General features: G+C 40.7%; 1 protein-coding gene across 1 annotated transcript; it reads right to left on the bottom strand.

Annotated features, from left to right (window-relative positions):
- RTCB (RNA 2',3'-cyclic phosphate and 5'-OH ligase) lies at positions 158 to 27148 on the bottom strand. The gene is made up of 12 exons (XM_005680585.3): positions 26951 to 27148; positions 24252 to 24330; positions 21701 to 21768; positions 20417 to 20516; positions 18234 to 18390; positions 16476 to 16632; positions 14384 to 14543; positions 12951 to 13126; positions 11981 to 12169; positions 11176 to 11286; positions 9476 to 9595; positions 158 to 6042 (listed from the first exon to the last, which is right to left on the bottom strand). The coding sequence occupies exons 1-12, from the start codon at positions 27041 to 27043 to the stop codon at positions 5935 to 5937; spliced, it is 1518 nt and encodes a 505-aa protein (XP_005680642.1). The 5' UTR covers positions 27044 to 27148; the 3' UTR covers positions 158 to 5934.

Consider the following 27352-nt stretch of genomic DNA (forward strand, 5'->3'; position numbering starts at 1 on the left):
TTTAAAAGTTGCACAAACTCCTCTCAGAAACTTAAGTGATATTTGTATTTAATATTTTATAATTTGTGATTATAATTAACTATGAAAGTTCACCAGTGTTTATTATATGAGATAATGATAATATACACAACACACCTTGCCTGAGTTGGGCAGCAAATAACAGATGCTCAATAATTTATTTTTTCTCTGTAGCTTCTAGGGCTAAAAATAAAATTCTCACAGAGACCAACTTTTATGGAACCAGTATAAAGGAGATGCAATGTATCAAGGGTTGGTGAGAAAGAAAAAAACAGTATTTTCTTCCCTTTGTGGAAATATCTGGAGATGGGGAAGAAAAAATAACTTAGGAAAAAGGAACAGGGTTTGGAGGGGAGTAGAATTGAGATGCCCTTGGGCTGGTCTGCTTCTTTAGCCTAGCCATTTCTGATCTGTGGGTAACATAACTTCAAAGGGCTTCCCTGGTGTCTCAGTGGTAAAAAAAGAATCTACCTGCAATGCAGGAGAATGCATATGCGGGTTCGATCCTTGGGTCAGGAAGATCTCCTGGAGAAGGAAATGGCAACCCACTCCAGCATTCTTGCCTGAGAAATACCATGGACAGAAGAGCCTGGTGGGCTTCAGTCCATGGGGTTGCGAGTGAGGCATGACTTAGCAATCAAACAACATACCTTCAACCAAACAACATACCTTCAACTCAGGACACTTGAACTTAAACACTCATCCTTCTGACTTCAGGTGCTATAAACCTTAATTGAATTTGAGACCAAAGTCCCATCAGGTCGGGGAAGGTATTTCATAGGATGAGTCAGCGTTACCTAGCTATAACCAAGTCAGCCACGTTTCAGATGGTGCATTTCACAAGCTTTCCAAGCTGTTTGTCTAGACAAAGGTTTTCTTCAAAGCTCCCAAAGTTATCATTGTCTTCTCCCAAAATGGGTAACAATCCCACTTGTCACCTTGGGAATGAGACTTTCGATGGAAATGTCAGTGGAATCCTTCACAGAATGATCACTTCATGACCCTTCGCTTTCAGCCATTGCCAGCCCTTTCATATCCATCATGCAGACAGGCTTCTGGGAGAGGGCAGAGGGCCTGACGCTGCTTTATTGGTCCATGAAACTGTAGAACCAATCCCAGCTCTTTGATTATCATCGCTGAGTTGTGTTTGTTTTTATGCACAGGCTCTCTGGGTGGTGAGAATGATTTTTAATCTGTTTGTAGCTATTTAGCTGTGTCCTTTGCTGCAAACCTGTCAGCAGCCTTTTCTTGTTGGGTTACTCACTGTCATTAACCATGGTCAAAATGGAACTTAAAAAGCGGCAGAAGTAGTGTGTCCAGACAATCAAACTGGTTTTTGCCTGCAAAGCAAGCCTTGAGAGGGGCACTGAAGACATTTCTTATATCCCCGACAGCAGAAACACATCTGAAGAAGGAATCAGATCTCAGAATCACCAGGACTAGAAAGGGCCTTGGGAAATGACCTGATTCAACCCCAGGAGTTTTAGTGAAACAAAGGATTAACCCATGCAAGGCAAAAGCATATCTGTTCTCTCTTAAAAGACCCCTAGTAACAGAAATTCTCCATCAGCTGACATTTCCTGAGGACCTACCTGAGAGCAGGTTGGCCCTTCTATGTATTATTCTCATTTGATCTTTACAACCATCCAACGAGGTATGTATTACATGTCACTTTCATTTTAAAGATGAAGAACTAAAATTTAGAGAATTAACGTATCATACAGATCAGTGGTAGTAGATCGTCTATGGATGGTCTTCATCCTGTACATCCATCCATTCATCAATCAGAAAATATTTACTAGTTGCCTACACAGAGCTTAACTTTAGGAAGAGGAAGAGTCAATAAACAAGCATAAATATGTTTTCAGGTGGCAATAATGGCCAAGAAAAATAAAGCAAGGATTTTTGTAATTCAATGACTCTTCACTCTGATTTTCAACCAACATCTCTTCTTTTACTATTCTAAAGCAGCCCTATGTGAGATTCAAATGACTAGACAAATCTCAATCAGAACAGCCATTAGGAGCAGTCAAAGAAAGAAAATTAAACTTGGGAGTCAAAATACCAAGTTCTCTATGCCTGGATCTGTCATTTTTGGTGCCCTTCAGCAAGCTACTTCATCTTTCAGGCTACATTCCGATTTGTAATGAAGGGATAATACCTACCAGGCAAACCTAATTAAAGTCAAGTGAATGGCTCACATAATCCTTTCTCCCACCCTCCCTCATTTGTTTGTTGGCTTATTTATAGGTGACGAGAGATGCACATTCCATAGACAGAATACAGTCCATTTGAAAAGCCGAGAGGCCCTGAAATATGGAATGGTTAGTTTTCGCAGGCTGGGTAATTTCACAGGCTAATGAGTGGGAGGATTATCCCAACCATTATGGGGAAGAGGCGCCGATGTCCAGGAATTGGGCCACGGCCCACCTTTTGGCCTTTCAGTGGTTGGCCCTGGAACTGTCATGGCACTGGTGGGTGTCATTTTGCACATGCTAATGTATTACAATAAGCATATATGGAGGCTCAAGGCCCACTGGAAGTTGAATCTTTCGCCATCTTGGATCTAGTTGGTAGTTGGTTCTAACCAGTTTTTGTCACATCCGATCAGTCCTGGGTGTTCACTGAAAGGACTGATGCTAAAGCTGAAATTCCAATACTTTGGCCACCTCATGTGAAGAGCTGACTCATTGGAAAAGACCCTGATGCTGGGAGGGATTGGGGGCAGGAGAAGGGGACAACAGAGGATGAGATGGCTGGATGGCATCACCAACTCGATGCACATGAGTTTGAGTAGACTCCGGGAGTTGGTGATGGACAGGGAGGTCTGGCGTGCTGTGATTCATGGGGTCGCAAAGAGTCGGACACGACTGAGCGGCTGAACTGAACTGAACTGAACTGATGGCTGTCATTCTTTTAATGGTTGTTTAAAGGGGAATGCCCCTTCCCTCCAGTTTCATTCCCTCCTCAGAGATCTAATGGGAAGCAGAGGGGCGAAGGTCAGTCTTCTGAAATTGCTTCAAGGCTGAGTAAGGGCATCAATCCTGCCTAGCCCTCCCTCATTCATTAAGGACTAAAACCATATGTAAAAATGTTGGGTATACTGCAAAGCAGGAATGGTGATTTTTAACATGTAAAGTTCCTACTATATGCTTGGTACTTTTTTCATTTACTATACATCTATCTGCAAGGTACAACTTCAATCACTACTCACTTCTCTATGATATGCCCTCTTTAAAACACTATCTTCAGATCACTGGTATTTCAGATATTAGTTTCAAAGCAAGAGCCTTTAAAGATTAGAAACTATTAATAACCTGGCACACTCCAAGGTGCTTGATTAATAATTAATAGCATCTTCATACTCAGCTGATCCAGATGGACCCAGATCATGCTCTCTGGACAATGTGAAAACCCTATGTAGTCAAGCAATGGAGCAGATGCAAAAATAAGGACATAAATGAGAAGTAAGGACAGAAGGGGTAATGCGAGTTGTGTATTGAAATATCAGGCACAGGGAGTTGTAAACACTTCAGCAATACAGATGATGCTAAAAGCAATTTTCAGAAATAGGAGAAAGTTACTTCAAAAAAGCAAGAACAAAATAGGAAAACCTAAAAAAAAAGTTATCTTGTATGTAAGCTTTTAAACGTTATATGAAGATCAAGGTTATATGAAGATGGGAGCATCTTAAGATCTGTAAGATTTTACTTCAATATTTGAATCTTCAGTTCCTTGTTGCTCCACAAAACATTTCACAAAATTAGAAAATTAGTGAGCGTTCTCATTTTATGTCTCATAAATTGGTCTTTGCAGACACATGTTGATGACAGGAATGACACAGTCCATCATCAATGTGTGAATGTCAGTGCTTTTTAAAATATTACTGATAAACCTACTCACTTTAGAGGCCTGAAAAAGATGTGCACAGTAATAAGACTCATTTCATGCCTGGTGAAACCAGACAGTCCCTTATCAAAGTGCATTCCCAGCTGTGTCCATGTGCCCAGGCATGGGGAACATTTAGAGCAATAAAAACAGCTGGTTACTTCAACTTTCTTTGAACATTCATTTTTAAACGGCTTTTGCCTGAAATGAGAAAATGACATCTTTAGAACAAGGAAAACAATGTTTAGTTTTCTTTTTGAACTCAAAATATTAACTATTACTTCCCAAGGTCATTAATAGGGCCAAGTTTGGGAGAAATGCTACATATAAGAAAAGCTTATAATACAGAAATGTCACGGCACAAACCATTTCTATTTCTCTACCTTATTTGCTCCCCTCTCCCCTCCCCAGTGACTTTCAAAGCGTCCAATAGGATGTAACATATGTACCTTGGATGATCGGCAGCATTTCCTGCACTAACATCACAGTTCTGGAAGCAGACTTTGCTAAATGACATCACTGGGGAAGCCCAGTTAGAGGGAGTCCACACAGATACTCACCGTTGCCTCATCTCTGGAGAGGAGAACCTAGCACCTGCCAGAAGCCTGTTTCTCATCCTCAAACGCCCTCCAGTGTCCACTGTATCCTTAACTCACCTGTGCACAATGATCACTGGTCCAACCCAGAGGCACAAGTAGCATATAATTACTGCATTAAGATTACTAACTTATTGGTAACTTTCAAACTCTAAACCCATTTAAGTTACTGAGTGCTCAAAGTAAAGACATGCTATTTCATGTCACATTTTTTCAGAGGAAGTCTGCTTTTCTCTAGCTATCATTTAGAAGATACTCCAATGGGGGATTTTATTATAAGTTGAGGGATAAGTGTTAGAAAAGAGTATTTTAAGGTGCATCTCTGAAAGCAACCAGGGAGAAAATCAGAAAACAGCAACACTGACCAAAGTGAATCAAGTAGAAATACTGTCCTAAGCTATGAAACATTAAGCATGAAATATAAACAACATACTACAACTTTATTAGACTTTTCCGTTTTAGTGTCTGGACTCAACTGTGGCCTCAGTACCCTATAAATTTAACATCTTCGGGTGTCATAGTACATAGCACCTCATCTGATTAGGTGGCACAAGACTAGTCAACCTGTCAACACAGAGTAACCATTAGCATCACAGCTGTGGCCATTTGATGTTTTATAATAATTCAATCGCAAATGTAAAGATACTCAGTATTTTGTGGGGGTTCTCTGATGCTGCCTTGTAAGTTATTATTCAAGAAAAGTCTATCTGACCAGGCCTAATTAATGACAGACACCAGCTGATGCCATTTTCTACAGGTAAGTCAAAACTCTGCCTTAAATTTAGAACAACAAAGGTAACAAGTCTATGAAGAGATATTTTCTTTTGGGTACCCATCCCTACACCTCCACATACATCCCCCCTCTATAACTTGTCCCATTATCCATCTGTTCAACATCCTTCTTTGACCCATTTGTATGCTCCAAGTAAGAACAGTATTTAGGGTTTTGCTCAGTGCAGGACAAGATGGTATAAGATGGTATACGAGTGGATAAGTGGACAAAGTGACAGAAGGGAAAAAGACATTCCAAAATCTTCCTATTTAATAGAATGTTCTTCACAATACCTCACAGGCTGGAAACAGAGGTTGGTGTAAAGAACTTCATTCTGATGAAGAAAGACTTGTGTGACTGAGTAAGGCAGTTTCTTGACTTAGCCTCACTCCCTATCAGATTTTTCTAAAAATCTGTGGGATAATCAGGGAGGAAGCATATACATTTCTTTCCAAGTGGGGGCAACATGACTCCTCCCAGAAGGAAAGTTTACAACATTGACTCCAGAATTGGAAGCTGACCCACTAGCCATTTTGGAATAGGCAGCTAGAGCTGCACACCATGGAACCTGTCAGGAATCGAGTCTGATGTCTGAAGAGTGTTTTTGTCCACTTCCATTTCAGGGAGGGTCAGTGGTGTCCGGTGGCCGTGGTCAGGGTTCTATCCTTTGATTACAGCAATTGGCCTCAGTTTAATGGCCTTCTTGCTGATTCCGGCATCATGGCAGGTGTTCACCACATCCGTCACGTTCTTATAGGACTCAGGGGCCTGTAGGGGTGGAGTTAAACATTGCAAAAGTCTACTTAAAATGGAATCTTTCAAAGTATTAATCTCCACTTGTAATTACAGATATGCACATTCAAATGGCACTGAGTTGGGTTTGGTTTTTTTTTGCCTATAAAATAAGCAAAGATTTAAAAGATGATTAAGTTCAGTGTGGGTAAAGGGGCAGTATGATAAACATTCTCATCTTATTTAAAATTTTTTCTGTATTTCTCTAAATTTCCCCAAAGAAGGTATATCATTTACATAGTAGGAAAAGCAGTAAATGTAACTGAATAAAGCACATACACCAATATCCAACTGAAAGGAAATGTATCAAATGATTCTCTTAATGGTAACTGTCTTTGGATGGTGGAGTAATTAACAATTTTGATTTTCTCTTATTATATGTTTCTATAGTTTTCAAAATTCCTGGAATGAACACATAACACCTTCACAATAAGGAGAGGTTATTACATTCACATATATAACTAACACTGTATTCATGCACGTGTACATGTGTATATATACATACACATACACACAGTTTGTCTCTGTGGTTTCTAGTAAGGCCTCGCCACCAACAGAACAAACCTCTTCACGCACACCTTTCATCTCCATGCCCGTCAGCACAGCAAGCTTGGAACTCTCACTGAATCCCATGGGGCTGTGTGCAACCCTTTCTGAAGGCCCATCTCTCATTCCCTTCCAGTTTCTGAAACGTTTCTACTATGACCCCTGAACTCCTTTCCACTGAGTCAAAGGCAAACAACTTCTTCCCTTCTTGTTTAAACATTCCCTTTGCCTTCTTGTTCTTGCTGAAACATGGATCTACCCTGAGGCTGTTACTTCTGCCTCCAACTTTCTGAAGTGGCAGCTGTTTTCTCTCCCAAACTGGGTCATGCCATTAGGCTGAGAGGTGGGACAGGTGTCCCTGCTCTTCCCGGTTCCTTTCAGACCACTTTCCCTCCTTTCTCCCAGTTCTGAATTCAGCGGTCACCATTCATGCCACCTACTACTCTTCTTGCTGCAATCATCTGCTAGAGTCCGTTCCCATTGTCACTTGAAGATTTCCAGCTCCTGGGCCATCCTCAGCCTCTCCGGCTATAATTCTGAACAATTTCAATATCCAGGAAGAGGATCCTTTCAGTACCTGGTTTCCTAGTTCCTTCATTGCTGCTCCTTCGATGCTTACCTCAGCCATTCACTCCCAGAGTCACACCCTAGAACTAACTAGTCATCACCAATGCTTATAGCTTCCCCAGTCTCAGCTCCCAACATCCCACGTTGGTGAACACAGCCTACGTTTTCACCTCCAACAATCCTTTAAATCTCATGAGACCCACAATCTTTCTGCAACCCATCAACAACCTTGATTATCTATCTTTCATTGTGCTGTACTTGCAACCCTGACTAAAGGAAACTCAGCATCTATTTCACGCCTCCACCCATAGAGTTGAACTTAGCTGAAAAACACCCAACCACTGAATTTAAGTTCAAGTGGATCCTTGACACTGTCCTGCCAATCACCTGAATGTCACTAAGCCAATCACTCTCTCTGAAATGATGATTTCATCATACCTGAGCTCCTAGCAAAGACAAAACCCCATGAGACCTCACCTCCTTTCATTTCCTCAGTTTACTTCAGTTCAGTTCAGTCACTCAGTCGTGTCCAACTCTTTGCAACCCCATGAATTGCACCACGCCAGGCCTCCCTGTCCATCAACTCCCAGAGTCCACCCAAACCCATGTCCATTGAGTCGGTGACGCCATCCAGCCATCTCTTCCTCTGTCATCCCCTTCTCCTCCTGCCCCCAATCCCTCCCAGCATCAGACTCTTTTCCAATGAGTCAGCTCTTTGCATCAGGTGGCCAAAGTATTGGAGTTTCAGCTTCAACATCAGTCCATCCAATGAACTCCCAGGACTGATCTCCTTTAGGATGGACTGGTTGGATCTTCTTGCAGTCCAAGGGACTCTCAAGAGTCTTCTCCAACACCATAGTTCAAAAGCATCAATTCTTCAGCGCTCAGCTTCCTTTATAGTCCAACTCTCACATCCATACATGACCATTAGAAAAACCACAGCCTTGACTAGATGGGCTTTTGTTGGCAAAGTAATGTCTCTGCTTTTCAATATGCTGCACAGGTTGGTCATAACTTTCCTTCCAAGGAGTAAATGTCTTTTAATTTCATGGCTGCAATCACCATCTGCAGTGATTTTGGAGGCCAGAAAAATAAAGTCAGCCATTGTTTCCCGTTTCCCCATCTATTTGTCATGAAGTGATGGGACCGGATTCCATGATCTTCGTTTTCTGAATGTTGAGCTTTAAGCCAACTTTTTCGCTCTCCACTTTCACTTTCACCAAGAGGCTCTTTAGTTCTTCACTTTGTGCCATAAGGGTGGTGTCATCAGCATATCTGAGGTTATTGATATTTCTCCCGGCATCTTGATTCCAGCTTGTGGTTCCTCCAGCCCAGCATTTCTCATGATGTACTCTGCATATAAGTTAAATAAGCAGGGTGACAATATACAGCCTTGACGGACTCCTGTTCCTATCTGGAACCAGTCTGTTCCATGTCCAGTTCTAACTGTTGCTTCCTGTTCTGCCTACAGGTTTCTCAAGAGGCAGGTCAGGTGGTCTGGTATTCCCATCTCTTCCAGAATTTTCCACAGTTTATTGTGATCTACACAGTCAAAGGCTTTGGCATAGTCAATAAAGCAGAAATAGATGTTTTTCTGGAACTCTCTTGCTTTTTTCAATGATCCAGCGGATGTTGGCAATTTGATCTCTGGTTCCTCTGCCTTTTCTAAAACCAGCTTGAACATCTGGAAGGTCACGGTTCACGTATTGCTGAAGCCTGGCTTGGATTTTAAACATTACTTTACTAGTGTGTGAGATGAGAGCAATTGTGTGGTTGTTTGAGCATTCTTTGGCATTGCCTTTCTTTGGGATTGGAATGAAAACTGACCTTTTCCAGTCCTGTGGCCACTGCTGAGTTTTCCAAATTTGCTGGCATACTGAGTGTAGCACTTTCACAGCATCATCTTTCAGAATTTGAAACAGCTCAATTGGAATTCCATCACCTCCATTAGCTTTGTTCGTAGTGATGCTTCCTAAGGCCCACCTGACTTCACATTCCAGGATGTCTGGCTCTAGGTGAGTGATCACACCATCATGATTATCTGGGCCGTGAAGATCTTTTTTGTACAGCTCTCTGTGTATTCTTGCTACCTCTTCTTAACATCTTCTGTTTCTGTTAGGTCCCTACAATTTCTGTCCCTTATTGAGCCCATCTTTGCATGAAATGTTCCCTTGGTATCTCTAATTTTCACCTCCTCGAGGATATTTCTATTAGCAATAGTAACAACTGCTGTCTCTGTATACTGGCATACATTATGAACAGTTTTATGCTGCATACTTATCAAAATTTCACTTACCTCTTCCATTACCAGCTTGGGTGAGGCGACACGGATTGCAATTCCCATGTCTGCCAATTTGTCGAGGACGTCCTGGAAATCTAAATTACGTCTTGACTTTGCTCGGGACAGGGCACGGCCCTAGGTTGGGAAAGGAATGAACTTCATTTATAAATTATGTTCAATCCCAGCGATTATTTAAACCCTTAGGTTTATATACTTTTTCCTTGACTTCTTTTTAAACTATAAAAAGAATTAAAAAATAAGCTTTTCCTATTTCATCAAGCTTATAATGTGCCTTTAGTTGTAAGATTCATCATATCTTTGTGGAAAACAAATTTGCATTTACAAAGCATTTTAAGATTCAGTTTTGTGTTTTTGATCACTATTATCAAGTAAATACAAATATGTTCATTTAAAATTGTAAATGATAAGTCTATCATCACAAAAACTTTGTGCCATTTGTGATTTAAAACAGTTTCTCAGCCTTAGCACTTACTGACATCCTGGATTAGGTAACTGTCATACACACTGTAAGACATTTAGCAGAATCTTTGGCCTCTACTCACTACATGCGAATAGCAAAATTCCTCTCCCTGACTGTGACAATAAAAAGTGCCCTGAAACATTGTTGACAGTGTGTGAGGGAGATGATTTTGATCACTCAGTTAAAAATTAGGATTTGAGAGGCAACTGGAAACAAGGAAGGGTCAGGAGAAAATAGTGCGGTTTATATATATATATATATGAGGGCCTGTCCGGTTGAAAAGATATCCTAGACAGTTTCTATTTTCCACTCCATCACCAGCTAAGAACGTTGACGGCTTAGAAAAGCAGTTAGAAAACTGGTCTAGGGGCCAAATCTGGCCTACTACCTGTTTTTGTAAATAAAGTTTTAGTAGACACAGCAAACCCACTTGTTTATGTACAGTTGCTTTCTACTATGATGGCAAAATGGAATGGCTCCTACAGAGATCTTCTGGCCCAAAAAGCCTAAAATGTTCACTGTCTAGTGCTTTATAGAAAGTTTACCAACACCTGGCTTAGAAGAGGCAACATACTGAAATAGGTGAGCAGTCTGCACACAGGTCCTGATTTGCAAAATATGGCATTTCCTCCAGATCTTGAGTGGATCCACTCAGTAAGGAACAAGCTGTGCTAACGGCTAGGTCTGTAAATCACTGAGAAACACTGTGAGGTAAACTTGCATCAGGTTAAGTTTTATCAGTTATGCTAGTGTGACAATTTCTCAGTCCGCATCTTGTGGATTCAGAGTTGAGGAACAGTCCCTAGCCATACAATGAGCTCACTAAGGTTGAGATACTTGGTGACCTCAGTATGTATTACTAGACAGTATATATTCTGGGGTTAAACTCATGTAGAAAACAAGACAGATCCAAACCTCAACTTTGTTAATGTTCAACCAAGGGCTTCCCTGGTGGCTCAGACAGTAGAGAGTGTGCCTTCAGTGAAGGAGACCTGGGTTCAATCCCTGGCTCTGGAAGATCCCCTGAGAAGGAAATGGCAACCCACTCCAGTGTTCTTGCCTGGAAAATCCCATGGACAGAGGAGCCTTGCAGGCTACGGCCCATGGGATCACAAAGAGTTGGACATGACTGAGCGACTTCACTTTCACTTTCAATATATTTACCCTCAAAATGGAAAGCAATGACTACACTGAAGCGAGTTTTTCTAAGTGAGCTTCTGTTTTCATAACTCACCGCTCCATGACAAGTTGTTCCAAAGGTTTCAGTCATGCCCTGCTCAGTACCAGTAAGAACATAGCTACAGGTTCCCATGGTGCCACCAATGAGCACTGGTTGTCCGGTAAGCTGAGGAAGTACACAAATCAAACATGTTAACATTCAGAACTGCATGAACTTTCCATGCCTGCGATTTAAATTTCCTCTTGCACTAAAGGACTATGGAGAAGCCTGGGCCTCTAAATGTACTGCTCTCACAACTACATTAAGAAAGAATTTTGATTCTCTGATAACTGAGAGGTAAGGGTAGAGGATGGGAGGGAATATTGAAGACCAGGAAGATAGAAGACAGACCAAAAGTAAGAGCAAAACCAAACTCAAATGTGTAGGGAAGAGTTTTTAGGAAGAACCATCCTGATTAAGCGTGGCACTTGCCCTCTCAGGCTTGTTTCCTGATCTGTGAAATGGCTGGTTAAGGGTCCTTCTAACTTGATCACAGCCAGATATCAAAAGGAGAAGAGGAATGAAACAGACTGAGTTTAGTCTTAATCCTGTCTGCTAATCATTCAAAGGCCTTAAAAAGATAATCTTAATGGATCTCAATGGAGCAGAATATTCTCTATGCAGCATTGTTTAGACAGCACACTGCAAGCACAGATGAAGGGTGAAGTCGTGCTTCAGAGAAGACTGGAAATCACTGTTCTCATGGATGACAGACTGTTTTCTTTTCACAATTGCTGCTTTCCTGTTTAAATTCGTCCATATTTAGAACTGTCCAAATCATGCCCCCACCGCTTAAAACCACAAATGGCTCAGTACGTACTTGGTAATCTACCGCAATGAGGGGATGGTGAGGAGGGAAGGCTCGGGTGGACCCCTTCCTGTGTACTAAGAGAGTCCGCTCCTTCCCGTCCACCACATGCTGTTCTACTTTAGCGATATTGTGAGAAACATCATAGATCACGTGCAGGTCCAGGTCATCAGGGGTTGTGTTGAAGACCTTGGCAAAAGCCTAAGAGAGAAAGCTTAATGTTAATAGTGGCCAGAACTAGCTCTTCAGAATTTATTTATTCTGAAAGCTCTGTTCCTGAAGGGAGTGAGGGATCTAAGAGTTCAAAATTAGCAAAATTATTAATCTTCATGTAAAGGACAAAAACTGTCTTTAGACCACAGAGCAAGTTTCACTGAATAAATTGCAACTACTCTTGGGACTTCCTTGGTGGTCCCATGGTTGAGAATCCACTGGCCAGTACAGAGAACGCAGGTTCGAACCCTGGTCCGGGAAGATCCTACAAGCCACAACTATTGAGTCCACACGCCTAAAGCCCGTGCCCTGCAACCAGAGAAGCCTCTGCAAGGAGAAGCCCGAGAACCGTAACTGGAGAGTGGCCACTACTCCCTGCAGCCAGAGGAAGCCTGGGAGTAGCAGCAAAGACCCAGCAAAGCCAGATTCTTTCTTAAAGAAACCCTTTGGAGGGAAAAAAGAATACAGCTACTCTTGATCTCACTCTTCAGAAGTGCTTCTTCCTCAGCCTTCTGAATTTTAGGGAACAGGACTTCCACTCTCTCCCCTGCTCAAGGCAAATTCTAGGAATAATTTTAGCTTCTCTTCTCCCCACTCCTGATACCCTACTGAGTGAGCTTAAGGACACGACAAAAGCTTGGACTCTTTGCCAATATTTTGAATATCTATTACACAACCAAATTATATAAGCTTTGACTTAATTACACTGTTTTAAATCATTTAAGTTCATCATGTTTAACTAGGAACAGCCGAGCAGCTTGAACTGTACCTGACGGGTTAAGAAGGTCATGGAAGAGCGGTTGACCCAGGCATAGTTCCCAGCTGCTGCCATTCCCTTCAGGTAGTCCTGACCCTCTGGGGAAGCGATTCGAGCACAAGCCAACTGACGGTCGTTGACTATAATCTTGTCTCTCTTCATGGCTTTTTCCATAGCCACAAGTGCATCTGAAAGGAGAGAGAGCAACAAGTCCAAGTCAGCCGGCTTTCCCTTTATAATTCAGATTTACTGCAGAAAGGTAGACTATATTCAAAGCCATTCTAAAAAGAAACAAGTAGAACACAACTTTCCCTCTAAATTGTTTCTGAGCTCACCTACTCGTTGGTTAAGATGTATTTATGGAGAATCTTCTGTCAGAGCTATCTGACACAATGTATGTGGACTCCAAAGAGAACACCTGCTCTCTAGGACTTGTAAGGGGAACAGAGGTGTACAGAATTAACATCATGGTCTGAGTTGCTCTTTTCCTGGCATGTGAATGAGAAGTAGTAAAACATGTATTTCTATCACGGCTTTTGAAAATAATTTTCAGTGACTTAACCTAAAAGAACTGGAGACAAGTTGCTAGATCTTCTGTATGCAAATCGAATTCATGATAAACTGTAGAGAAGTACTGAGTAGAAAGTTCAAAAATGTTAGTCAGTGCTCCATACACCTGCTAGACAAAATACCCTAAACAGGCCATGTTGGGACAAATCATTTAATTCCCACAGAATGAAACGTACATACAAGGATGAACCATAATTGTAACTAAGAGTTTATAATTTCCATGTGCCCATATAACTTATCCTATATCCATAAACCCTTTCACACATCCTACAAACCATCCAAAATGACCTTTATTTCCCTGCCTCCTGCTTTTGTTTATGCTGTTTTCTGGTCATGAATGTTCTGCACATATGATTGTTCAAATGTTGTGTGTCTATGAAGTCACCCCTAAAATCTTTTACCCAAACATTCTGCCTCTTTCATAGTATTTTATCAATTACTATCTTTTGTCTTTAGTTTTTCTTTTTAATAAACATGAGATTATCTCTCTCATAAGATAATCTGATGGCAGAGTCCCTGCTATTTCATCACTGAATCCATCATAACACCCAATCTTGATAAATCTGCATCTATCATAAATTCCACAATTTAAGATTTTTATTGCTCTTTCTTGGTCAGACAGTAACAGTAATCTGTAGAGTAAACATAAAAAGTGGAGCTTTTACAACACCATACAAAATAATTATTCTCATTTTTTTCCAACAAGCAAGTTAAGGCCTAGTGAAGTTAATTTGTTCAAGGATGCGTTGCCAGTGAGAAAAACAAGGGTAAAAGACGACAAGTAAACTTTCAGCACTTTCTCCCTGAAACTTCTATATGGTTCCCCATAAAATGTACTTTTTAGCACCAAGCCAAAACTTAGGTCCGGAATATACCTGTGGCAACTTGGTGGCCCAAGCCTCTGCTTCCACTGTGGATCATCACACACACCTGTCCCTTATGGTCAATGCCCATTTTCTTAGCAGCATACTCGTTGAAAATCTCATCCACAACCTGGATTTCTGCATAGTGGTTGCCTGCTCCCAGAGTCCCCAACTACAAAAGTGAGAATGTTTGATAAAACAGCAGCTACTCTGGATTGAAAAAATCCATTTAAAAAGCAAATTGGTAGAAACAATCAACAAAAAGATAATCACACAAATAGTGTTTTATGTAATAAAGAAACTTCTAAGCTTAGAAAGGTTTCATTTATTTCAAGTAGTATTCCACACAATTAAAATAGCATACAGCAGTTCCTGCAGTTTATTATATCATTATTTGCTTGAGGAACAACACAAAAAGCTTCATCAACCAAAACTCAGACCATCAAATAGCTCACAGGACAATTTAAACATCATGGAGAGAATGGTCAAATTTTGGGATGAACAACTCTTGAGAAACCTATATGCAGGTCAGGAAGCAACAGTTAGAACTGGACATGGAACAACAGATGGTTCCAGATAGGAAAAGGAGTGCGTCAAGGCTGTATATTGTCACCCTGCTTATTTAACTTATACGCAGAGTACATCATGAGAAATGCTGGGCTGGAGGAAGCATAAGCTGGAATCAAGATTGCCGGGAGAAATATCAATAACCTCAGATATGCAGATGACACCACCTTTATGGTAGAAAGTGAAGAGGAACTAAAGAGCCTCTTGATGAAAGTGAAAGAGGAGAGTGAAAAAGTTGGCTTAAAGCTCAACATTCAGAAAACAAAGATCATGGCATCTGGTCCCATCACTTCATGGAAAATAGATGGGGAAACAGTGTCAGACGTCATTTTGGGGGGCTCTAAAATCACTGCAAATGGTGACTGTAGCCATAAAATTAAAAGACGCTTACTCCTTGGAAGGAAAGTTATGACCAACCTAGATAGCATATTCAAAAGCAAAGACATTACTTTGCCAACAAAGGTCCATCTAGTCAAGGCTATGGTTTTTCCAGTGGTCATGTATGGATGTGAGAGTTGGACCGTGAAGAAAGCTGAGCGGCGAAGAATTGATGCTTTTGAACTGTGGTGTTGGAGAAGACTCTTGAGAGTCCCTTGGACTGCAAGGAGATCCAACCAGTCCATTCTAAAGGAGATCAGCCCTGGGATTTCTTTGGAAGGAATGATGCTAAAGCTGAAACTCCAGTACTTTGGCCACCTCATGCAAAGAGTTGACTCATTGGAAAAGACTCTGATGCTGGGAGGGATTGGGGGCAGGAGGAGAAGGGGATGACAGAGGATGAGATGGCTGGATGGCATCACCGACTCGATGGACATGAGTTTGAGTGAACTCCAGGAGTTGGTGATGGACAGGGAGGCCTTGCGTGCTGCAATTCATGGGGTCACAAAGAGTCGGACACGACTGAGCGACTGGACTGAACTGATGAATGCTGACTCTTACACATCACTGGAAGGATATATCCCATAATTGGAGCTAACAGATGATTTAGGGACCCAGAAAATGGCAGTGCAACAAGAGTCTTCAGAGGTTGCCTCGTTTTAACTTTTATCTCAATTCTCACCTAAGAAAACAAGACCCAGCAGGCAAGAGACTTGCCTATAGTCATAGTCAATCAGTGGCAAAGCCATTACAATTAATGTAAATTTCAAACATCTGGTATATTTTTATCTCATGGACACCACAAACTGAGAAGATATCTGTTTTCAACTTAGATGCTAGAAAACTTTCAGTCAAATCTGTAGATTGTCAAAGTTTCTACTTAAGCAATTTTGGTGTATATTTTAAGTCTTATAATCGTATTTCATTTTCTTCCCATCCATTTCTAATTCATGACACCTTGTTTTATTTTATGAATATGTGCAAGCTCCTGACAGCTTTTTAAGAGAGTAAGAATGAAGCATAAATAAAATTGTGTTCCTTTCAATGTACTCTGGAAAATGCTGGGGATATACTCTCCACACATGGAAGACGTCCCCTCCACCAAAATAAAAGAAAAACATGAAAAAAATGAACGTCTCCCCTCCAAAGTGAGTGTTACCTGGGGAAGGCCTCTTTTTTTAGCCCTGGCTGAGACTTTATTGGGATCAGCTTGCAGCATCCTTCCATACTCCTCACAGTGCTCCTTGTCCTCTGCCCAGGCATAGCCTTCTCTCAGGGACCAGTCCACACCCATCTCCAAGGCCTCCTCCAAGTCTCTGAGTGAGTAACAAGGTGAAGGTCACTTCACAGCCAAGGCAGATCAAAACCTAAGAATGACCACATCTCAAACGGCAGAGGAAAGCACTACGTTTATTGCCTGTGCCTCCGGCAATGTGTGAGACATAGTTCATGCTATTAGCAATTTTTGTTTTTTGAGGAAAGCAGTTTCATAAATAATTTAATATTAAAGTACTAAATACCACATTGGAGATGATTATAGTTCTTCACATTTTTTCAGCCCCTCATACTTTTACCTCTCTGATCCCAAATTCTATGATGCAGTGATTAAGCAGCCACAGAAAATTTATAACTGTAACAACAATCATTATCTACCACCAACTTTACCGTAGTTAACACTAATTTTTCATAGTAACTTATGAAAAATTACAAATAATAAATAAAACTATCTCAATGTCCTCAGGCAACATAGGTTAAATTTTAAGGTTTATTCCTACCTTCACAGAAGTACTACCTAGCTTTACTGTATCTGCATTTTGAAGTTGAGGTGTATACACATTAAACCCCTAGAAGGAAAAAGCTCTCATCTTCACCTAAGGTCCAGCCCTCTTTCAAAATATTATCAGGAGCAATTACAATGATCAGTGTGCCCTCCCCACAACAGCTCATTTCAAACATTACCTATTAGGACAAAATTCCTGTCAAAAATATTTGTAAAGATGCTTGGAATTTATTAGATGTTCCAAGAATGCTTTTCAAAGTGGAACTGCATGTCAGGGACCACATAAAATCATAAAATAAGCATCTTCCAAATGTATCAGTTTTACTCTAAGTGTTTTTTTGGGGGGTTGTGTTTTGCATTTTGGTAAATAGGAATTATATATAACAGGAAATAGCTAAAATGTTTTAATATTAATGTCTGTACATGTATCTGAATAGAACACAAAATTCATACAAATTTTAAAGATAAAACAGAAGATATTAAAGAGGTACACTTACTAAGCACACCCTGCGAAGTGTAAGGTGCACAGCTTTACACGAGATATGACACACCAATGGCCACTATAAGGCCCCTGCAGGGTAGTCCTACATGGAATCCTCTACTTTGGAAATACATGAAATCGTAGGTGAAGGACAAACTCAGGGCTATCACCCAAAAAGGAAGGTCGTCAATAAATACATATTCACCGACAAAGGACAGTGGTGTTCAGAATATAACCTCTGAAGCCAAAGGATCCTTGATGTGAATCCTGACTTTACTTACTAGCTTATTTACTATTATCTCTTTAAACCTCAGTTTCCTTTCTTGTAAACCAGGGATAATATTAGCATTAATACCTACACAAAATGATACACACATCCACCACCACACAATGCTTTGCACATAGGAAATGCTCAGTAAACATTAAAGGATATTATTCTATTTAGAACTGTATGTCAAAGGCTGTCACAATGAACATGAATTGACTAGTGTTTCTAACAAACATTATAGACCTCATGCTTAAAAAAAACAATTCATTACACTTCCTGAAAAGTGACTGAACAATCCCTATCTCTTAAATGTCCTACACTGGAAATGAACCAAATAATCATGTGGTTATTATCTCTCATTCCATATATTGGAAACTTTTGTTCTTACTTGGCATTCATTGGGATGACACCTTTTGACCCCACTCCCACAGGAATGTGGTCAAACATAGCTTGGGCAAGTTGCTCTTTCACAGGCTGAACATCACTTTCATCTAAATTGGTTCTCAGCAAGCGGACACCACAGTTAATGTCAAATCCGACACCACCTACAAAACAGAGAAAAATTAAGTCAAATATTAGCAAAACCAGGTGGTTAGGCATTGTTACCAGTGGTTACTCACTATGAATAAAGGGTTTAAAAGATAGCCACTCTTAAAGATAACTGTTTTAAAGTAGCTAACAACAACATAATTTAAACACATACTAAAGTACTCTGTGGGCCAAGGAGGCAAAAATAACCATAAGTAACATTTAGACCAGAGATTAAAATGTGAATTATGTGCTTCTCTTTTTCTCTCGGTCAATCTTATCAGGGGTTCATGAATTCTATTAGTCCTTTCAAAGAACCAACTTTTGACTTTGTTGATCCTTTCCATTGTATATTGTTTCATTAATCTTGCTCTTACTTCCATCTTTCTTTCTTTCTTGGGTTTAATTTGCTGTGCTTTCTGTTAACTTTCTGAGATGGATGCTTATATCATTGATACTGCAGCCTTTCTTCTTTTGTAATCTGTGCACCGAAGGCTGTGTATTTCTATTCAAGGATGATATTAATAGTAACAATTTTTAGACAGGTTATTTTAAAAATTATCATTAGTTAAGATTATTTTGTAGTTTCCACTATGCTTTTCTTGACCCATGGGTTATTTAAATGCATACTGCTCAATTTATAAACATATGGGGTTTCTTCCCCTTAGTTTTTATTGTTCACGATTTCTAACTTAACTTCCACTGCAGCAGGATACTACTCTTTGTATCAGTGGTTCTTAGGTATGGCCCAGAGATCATATCATGTCTTTAGGATTAACTGTATAACAATGCTAAGACATTCATTAGCCTTTTAAATGCATTCTCTCTACTGCACAGTGAAGTTTTCCAAAGGCTACATGACATGTGATAACATGTTTGCTGTGAGGCATAATGAAACATGGACTGTGTCCTTACGTGTTACTGTTTTAAACTTTTTCAGTTTTAATTTCCAGTACGGTAAACATCAATAAAAGCCTTTGAGACCAACCTTCAATAATTTTAAGAATGTAAAAAGGTCTCAAGTCTAAAGTTTGGGAATTGCTACTCTGATTTCAAAGCTTTGAAATTTGAGATCATCTTTGTGGCTCAGTACATGGTTTAGTTTTGGTGAACATTCTATGTGCACTTGAAAAGAACATGTATTCTACAGTTCTCGGATGCACTATAATGTGGGTGCACATACAATCACATCTGTATCTTAGAGGTTAAGGTGTCAATTCTGTAACAGGGTTATTTGCATCAGCTGTGTCCTTAAGGACAAATTTGCCATGACCTCAAAAGAAAAACTAAAAGTGCTAAATATTGGGCGCATGTACTTGCACTTTTTCCTCTGGATCTTAGCCTCACAAATTTTTACCATCTCAACAGTTTTCTTATGGTTTCAACAGATGTGTTTTGGTTTTGTTTTGAAATTTTTACACAGTTTTTCTCATTATTCTTGGCAGAGGATTGCTCTAAAATGATCCTGTCCACCAAAACTCTCAACATATAATTTGTACTTTCATCTTTTTTTTGAGCAAAGATACTACTTCTGGTCTGAAGTATTTTCAGTGAAAGCATACCACAGCAGAAAAGCAGTGTACAACTAGAAGTGGATAATAACGACGATAATGAGAGCAGATGCCTATCAAGTACTTCCTAAGTGTCTAGCTTTGTACTAAGTATTTTAGCACAGTTTAATGCATTTAATCTTCACAAAAATATTATGTCATAAGTAATATCATTAGCTCCAATTTGCCTAAGAGGTAACTGTGACACAAAGAAGATACACTAGCCAGGGAAGTCTTTTGGTTTGTTTTGTAGCCAATGTCTGAATAATGCCTGGCACAAAGTAGGAGCTCAAATAGTTTTAAATAAATATATGCTTTATTTGATATTTTAATAGCCTCCAAGTGTCCACAATTAATCCTCTCAGAAAATGAAGAAATGATAGAACGTGATGAAGCTGACATGCACACACAAAAAGCAGCCACAATCTATTCTGGAAAGGCTATGATTCTGAGAAACTACACGCCTGACAGCAGACGTGCACAGCGACCTTACCTGGGGATACCACTGCTTCAGGGTCATTCATATCAAAGGCTGCCATATTTCCAATAGCAAACCCATAGCCTGAATGGACATCAGGAAGACCGATGGATCGCTGAAAGAAAATCAGAAAAAGAAATACAGCTTTCTCCATCTGGCACTCTGACAGATCTTACTCTAAAACAGACTGGGAATTAAAACCTTCCCCAAATCAAGATTCTGTTTTGACGAAATCTTCTCTATTGGTAGACACTGGGTATAAAAATTCCTAATCATAAAGCTAGATATGGCAGGAAAGACTTTTTTACAAAGTTTGACCACTGGGACTTTCCCACTTGCAGTTCAGCCAAAAGACAAAAAAATCCACAACCTTCCCTACCCCCTCAAATCCTGACCATTAACTAAGAAAACTGAAAAGAGAAACGCCTCAGTACAACATGATATAGAACCACATGCTAATTTTAATACTATTACATTTTAAAGATGATGCTTAGACATTGACAAATTGTGGTCATGTCAGGTTGACAGGATTGAAATGCCAGATTTACAAAGGTTCTCAGTGTTTAAGAAATAAGACAAATGTAACACATCTGATGGAATGAAAACTGTACACTGTCTACATCTGGGGCCTAGGGAAGTATCCTGACTCAGAAAGAACGGAGATCACAACATGGTAGGGATACGTACAGACACCTGAACTCTTCCTTAAATGTACAACCCACATCTCTTCATTTCTTCCCCCAAGTGCTGAACACAGTAACCTGCATCAAGACCTCAAATCATGTCTGCCGGATTTAACATCTACCCCTAGTGGTGGAATCCGAAATGCAGACTCGGGTGGGGGGCCCACTTGTATCATCCACTTCTATCCACAGCATCGCCACCAGCCTCCTTTTCCAATCATACCCTCACCAGCTCTATTGTGCACCTCTCTCCCTTCCCTCAGTCCTAACCCTTATACTTCTTTCCAGTCTTCCTCCAGTTATCCTCTTGAATGCGGCCACACTGAAACTTTCACTGGTGGCACACTAATACAAGAATAATGTGTACAACAAGAAACAAGAGAACAAAATCTACTCCAAAGGTTCTCAAACACTTACAGATTCTGGCCAAAGGCAACCAGAAACTGAGATATTACCCAGATTCAATTATTTCTTTAAATTTCACGGTTATTTCTAGATGTTTGAGGGTCACAGTCTAGATGATACCACTATCAGCTAGGCATGGCCATTCATCTATTTAACAAAGTTTTAGTCTAAAAGAAAATATAAGTGATTAAAGCTCTGAATATGGACTCACATGAACAATCCCAGGCAGGGCGGCCACATTGCCAATTTGTTTCATGGCTGGCAGGAAGCCACCAACACCTGAAAACAAAATTTCAATATGAGAAAAGTGAACACATTTGATTTTTGGTAGTTCAGTTCAGTTCAGTTACTCAGTCGTGTCCGACTCTTTATGAGACCCCATGTACTGCAACACGCCAGGCCTCCCTGTCCATCACCAACTCCCGGAGTCCACCCAAACCCATGTCCATCAAGTCGGTGATGCCATCCAACCATCTCATCCTCTGTCGTCCCCTTCTCCTCCTGCCCTCAATCTTTCCCAGCATCAGGGTCTTTTCAAATGAGTCAGCTCTTCGCATCAGGTGGCCAAAGTATTGGAGTTTCAGTTTCAACATCAGTCCATCCAATGGACACCCAGGACTGATCTCCTTTAGGATGGACTGGTTGGATCTCCTTGCAGTCCAAGGGACTCTCAAGAGTCTTCTCCAACACCACAGTTCAAAAGCATCAATTCTTCAGCACTCAGCTTTCTTTATAGTCCAACTCTCACATCCATACATGACTACTGGAAAAACCATATCCTTGACTAGACGGACCTTTGTTGACAAAGTAATGTCTCTGCTTTTGAATATGCTGTCTAGGTTGGTCATAACTTTCCTTCCAAGGAGTAAGTGTCTTTTAATTTCACGGCTGCAATCACCACCTGCAATGATTTTGGAGGCCAAAAAAATAAAGTCAGCCACTGTTTCCCGTTTCCCCATCTATTTGCCATGAAGTGATGGGACCAGATGCCATGATCTTCGTTTTCTGAATGTTGAGCTTTAAGCCAACTTTTTCACTCTCCTCTTTCACTGTCGTCAAGAGGCTCTTTAGTTCTTCTTCACTTTTTGCCATAAGGGTGGTGTCATCTGCATATCTGAGGTTATTGATATTTCTCCTGCAGTCTTGATTCCAGCTTGTGCTTCTTCCAGCCCAGCGTTTCTCATGATGTACTCTGCATAGAAGTTAAATAAGCAGGGTGACAATATACAGCCTTGATGGATTATTTTTCCTATTTGGGACCAGTCTGCTGTTCCATGTCCAGTTCTAACACTTGCTTCCTGTCCTGCCTACAGGTTTCTCAAGAGGCAGGTCAGGTGGTCTGGTATTCCCATCTCTTGAAGAATTTTCCACAGTTTATTGTGATCCACAGAGTCAAAGGCTTTGGCATAGTTAATAAAGCAGAAATGGATGTTTTTCTGGAACTCTTTTGCCTTTTCAATGATCCAGCGGATGTTGGCAATTTGACCTCTGGTTCCTCTGCCTTTTCTAAAACCAGCTTGAACATCTGGAAGTTCATGGTTCATGTATTGCTGAAGCCTGGCTTGGAGTATTTTAAGCATTACTTTACTAGCATGTGAGATGAGTGCAATTGTGCGGTAGTTTGAGCATTCTTTGGCATTGCCTTTCTGTGGGATTGTTGGCAGAAATATAGTCAAACTTTTCCAGACTGGATCAAATGAATGGGTAGTCGTTAGTTCTACAACAGCAAAGTTTTCATGAGTGTGTTTGAGATGAAGTGCGAAAGAAGGTGGCACACACACAGGAAAGCAGTGAGGGCAACCAGACTAATTATGAAACATGCCATCAGTATTCTGTGCAGACCATGATGGTTGCCTACAAATACTCTACTTGGAGTTGTAAAACAAAATCATTACACATTATGTTGTCAATATTAAAAAAGCATTCTTTTAACTGTTCATAACATAAAAAAAAAAAAAAAAAAAAAACTAGTTTCACTCTAAATGACAAAGAAGGGCAATAAGGAAGTGTTGTGAAAACACTGCATGCAGAGTCAGGGGATCTGGGGTTGTAATATCAGCACATCTTTTTGGACAAGTCAGCATGCCCTGGTGAGACAGAGGTGAAATTATTTTAGGTTTGTTGATGGAAAAAATAAAAGGGTTACAACTAGATTTCTATTTCACCATCATCATCAGAATGGTACACATTCATCTCTATATCTCCCAGTAGTCTCACAAGATAGGTGTGATAAACTCTTTTTTACAGATGAGAAAGTTTAGTGAGACTAAAGGTACACTGACTTTGTAATTAGACACAACTGGATCTGAATTCTGGTTCTGTCACTGAGAAACTATAGCCCTGGATGAACTAAAATGACTTAACCTCACCGAGCCTTGACTTAAACATCTGTAAAATGGAGATATGTTCCTCTTAGAGTTAGTCCAAGAATTACATGCCATAAGCTATGTAAATGCCTGTACATTTACATAGTAAATGCACAGTAAATAGTTGCTCTTATCGTTAACTGTCAGAGGTTAGGTGCAAAACCAACCAGGTCTATCCAGCTAAAGTGGATAAAGCTAAAGTGGATCCACCTACAAGCCCAGGTGGCCAAAAATGTGATCACGAAAAAGTAACAGGCTTTTGTCTCACATCAAGTCTTGATCATTCCTCGATAATACTTTTGTATTTTTAAATTATAATTATTTGAGTTACCACTTTCAGGCCACAAGGTACATACTAGCTGTACTACCACATGTAAAACTGTATAATTTACGTACCACCACCTCGACAGGCATTCCTTAATTCTTCAAACATTAATTTTTCCAGAGAATCATTCACATAGAAAACTCCTTCAACCTGGTATCAGAGAAAAGGAAAAATTATGTCAGAGCACATGGACCTGATATACAAGTACTGGATAGAATACAAACACTGCAGACAATATTTAGCTTGCTTTACTCTTCATAAAACACTTTCACACTACCTTAAATAGCAGACAACTTCTTATAAGATGTTCCCATCTTTAAATATATCTTTAAAATGTATTTTACAATATTCCACAAATCATTTTGTTTATTCTCCTACTCTCATAAGCCACATTTAAAAGTTCAAGAGGTAAAATATTTTGTGTGCATGTGGGATTAAGAAAAGTCTTCCAACAATGCTCTCACTAAGGCCAAAGGTCTCAGTATTCTCGCGCTTCTAAAACATCAGTAGCTTTTGAAACAAAAGAATCAAAAACTCAGATCTAAACAGACAAATGCAATCATCTGACCTAAGCACACTTTTTCCGTGTCTAAGACAACAGCACACTACACTTTACTGTCTTCTGTTCTGATTTACAAATCTGTACTTATGTAAACAGTGAATTAATAAAAGCTTAGTTTTACAATCTGTGTAATTTTAAGAGAATAAGAAAGCTTGATGATAGAGGCACACACAAGACAATGGAAGATATACTTATGTAACGTCAAAGGCGAGAACATGTTAATCAGAGATCCAATATTATGAAGGATCTGCCAAGGAGTGAAGTACCAAAGACTTAATAATCATCTGGAAAAGGAAACTGATTTATCAGAAGGAAAACTTCTGCATCTTACCACTGGGAGACTAACAAACCAGCTGATGGAAAATATCTCCAGCACAATTTTCTAAAGGGTAACATTTATTATTCACCATTTACTGAGGATTCATTATGTGTCAGGCACTGTACTGGACAGTAGGGGAGATACAGAAACTATGCAAGGTTGTCCCTTTGTGCAGCTTCCAGTCTAGGGTGTGGCCCAGACTAGAACATGCAGAGCGTGCAATGAGGCAAGTGCTGCAATAGAAGTACAGAGTTCTACAGAAAAATCTGATGCAGAAGGGGCTCAACAGTCTAGGGTGGCGGCGCTTCACAGTTTGTTCCCTTTGTGAACACTAAGCTGGCTCTTTAAAGACAAAAGACATTACTAGAATGGCAACATATTTAGGAGCTGAATGGAAAGATGACATAGGGATGGGAGAGAAGTGTTTTTAAGGAACAAAGAGAAATTTTTAGTGCAGCACATGGTTCTTGTGAGAGGAATGGAGATTAAGAGAGATATGAGGATTTAAGTGTTAAATTCTCTACTCTTAAGAGAATGGGAATTCAACACAAGCCTAGCATAAAGGTCAGTAACTTTTTAAGAGCAATGTTTCAACTTTCCATTCCCAAGGGAGAAGTGGTACCCAAGTTGTTTAAATACTTAATGGAAAATGCTGAGCAAAATCAGACTTGCTCCCATGCAGAATTAGCAGGAGAGTGTGAATTAAAAGTTAAGCTGGGACTGCTGTCAAAACATGACAATGTGCGTCACAATCCTCTTAGGATGATCATATGTTTTTTAATTTTCTACTCCATTCAGAGAACCGGATTCCATAAAAAGAAACTACCAAGGGAAAAAAACAGCAAAAGGGGTTTACCGCTATGGGCTTTTCCTCCCCTTGGCGTCTAGCTAAGTGCTTTGCTCACAGGGGCTACTCAATAATAATACTGAGTTAAAGAGTGGAGTGGGTCTCAGGAACTTTTACTAAGACGCAGAATCACACACCTTCAGTACAGTTGCAGGGTATCTAAAGGGATTTCAAAAGCCATTTAAGAACATATGCGCCAAAACCTGACAAATGCCTTCTTTCTTCACTTTAATGAAAGACAGTAAGCACAAATGGCAAGGAAGCCCCAAAATAACAGAGACCAGGTTTTCAAACTCTCTAGTATCAGGGTTCCAAGTCTTCGTCGGGAATACATCATCCTGTCAGACGAAGAAGACATCAACTGGACACCATGTCTAAGCTGAGCTTCTACTAGGTGAGCAAAGGAAGCTGTGCATCCGACTGACCCTCCAGGCCCTACTGACAAGTGCCTGTGAAAAAGACACCACCTCGCCCTGTGACCGTTCTCGTCTGTTTCGAGAATAAAGACTGTCCTATTAAAACTCTGCCTGTCAATTGAAATTAAAAAAAACCCACAAAGAGCAGTACAGTGAACTAAAAACTTGGTACAGTGAATACAGGTCCGTAAACGTTACATAAATGACCAGCATGACTCAGAGGAGCGGAGTTTGGCCCAAGCAACTCTACTCCGGACTGGCTGACCACCTAGTGGAAGACCACTGCTGTCTCCAAGGCTCAGGAACGGTCCGTTTACCAGACTTCTGTGTGAAAACGCTTCGCAAAGGCCAGTTTCGTATATATGTGGATACGCTGGACGCATTCAGCTTTCTTCACCCTCACTGTGCCGGGACGTCTCACCGGAGACGTTAGGTCTGCACGGATGAAGCACTCACGGGCCGGAGGGGAACTTGGGGTGGACGCCGGGGACCTGGAGGAAATCCGGTGGCGGCGGGACGAGGCCGGCCGCGCGCGCTAGGGGTCTGGAGGGGTTGGAGGAGGCCCCGCCCGGTGGGCAGGGAGGCGCCGTAGACCCCCAGCCACAGGCCCTGCTCCCCCGCCTCACCTGCATGTTGGGCACGAAGCCCTTCTTGATTCTCCAGCAGTTCTTATTTATCTTTTCCAAGAATTGCAGCTCATCATTATAACTGCGACTCATGGTGGCGAAAACTCCCGGCTTCGCTTTGAGGAGCCACTGGCCGCGTTGTCCCGCTGACTTAAACACCGCCTTCTGGCACTCAGCGCGCAGGCGCGGCCGGTTTCGCAGCAGGGTGGGCGACGGCAACCGCCGAGGTTCAAAACTTCTATCAATCGCGCGCGCGCGCTCTCTCCTTCCTTTGCTAGTTAAGATAGACCATCCTCTAGCGTTTATCTTTGTGGATGTTAACTAGTCATTCTCTTTCAGGCTAAAGCTAAGCTAAATCTAGTACTTTTTAGTGTGATCTAGTTATCTTTCGTTTTAGAAGTG

The sequence above is a fragment of the Capra hircus genome, chromosome 5 (assembly GCF_001704415.2).
Source record: "Capra hircus breed San Clemente chromosome 5, ASM170441v1, whole genome shotgun sequence".
Lineage (NCBI taxonomy): Eukaryota > Metazoa > Chordata > Mammalia > Artiodactyla > Bovidae > Capra > Capra hircus.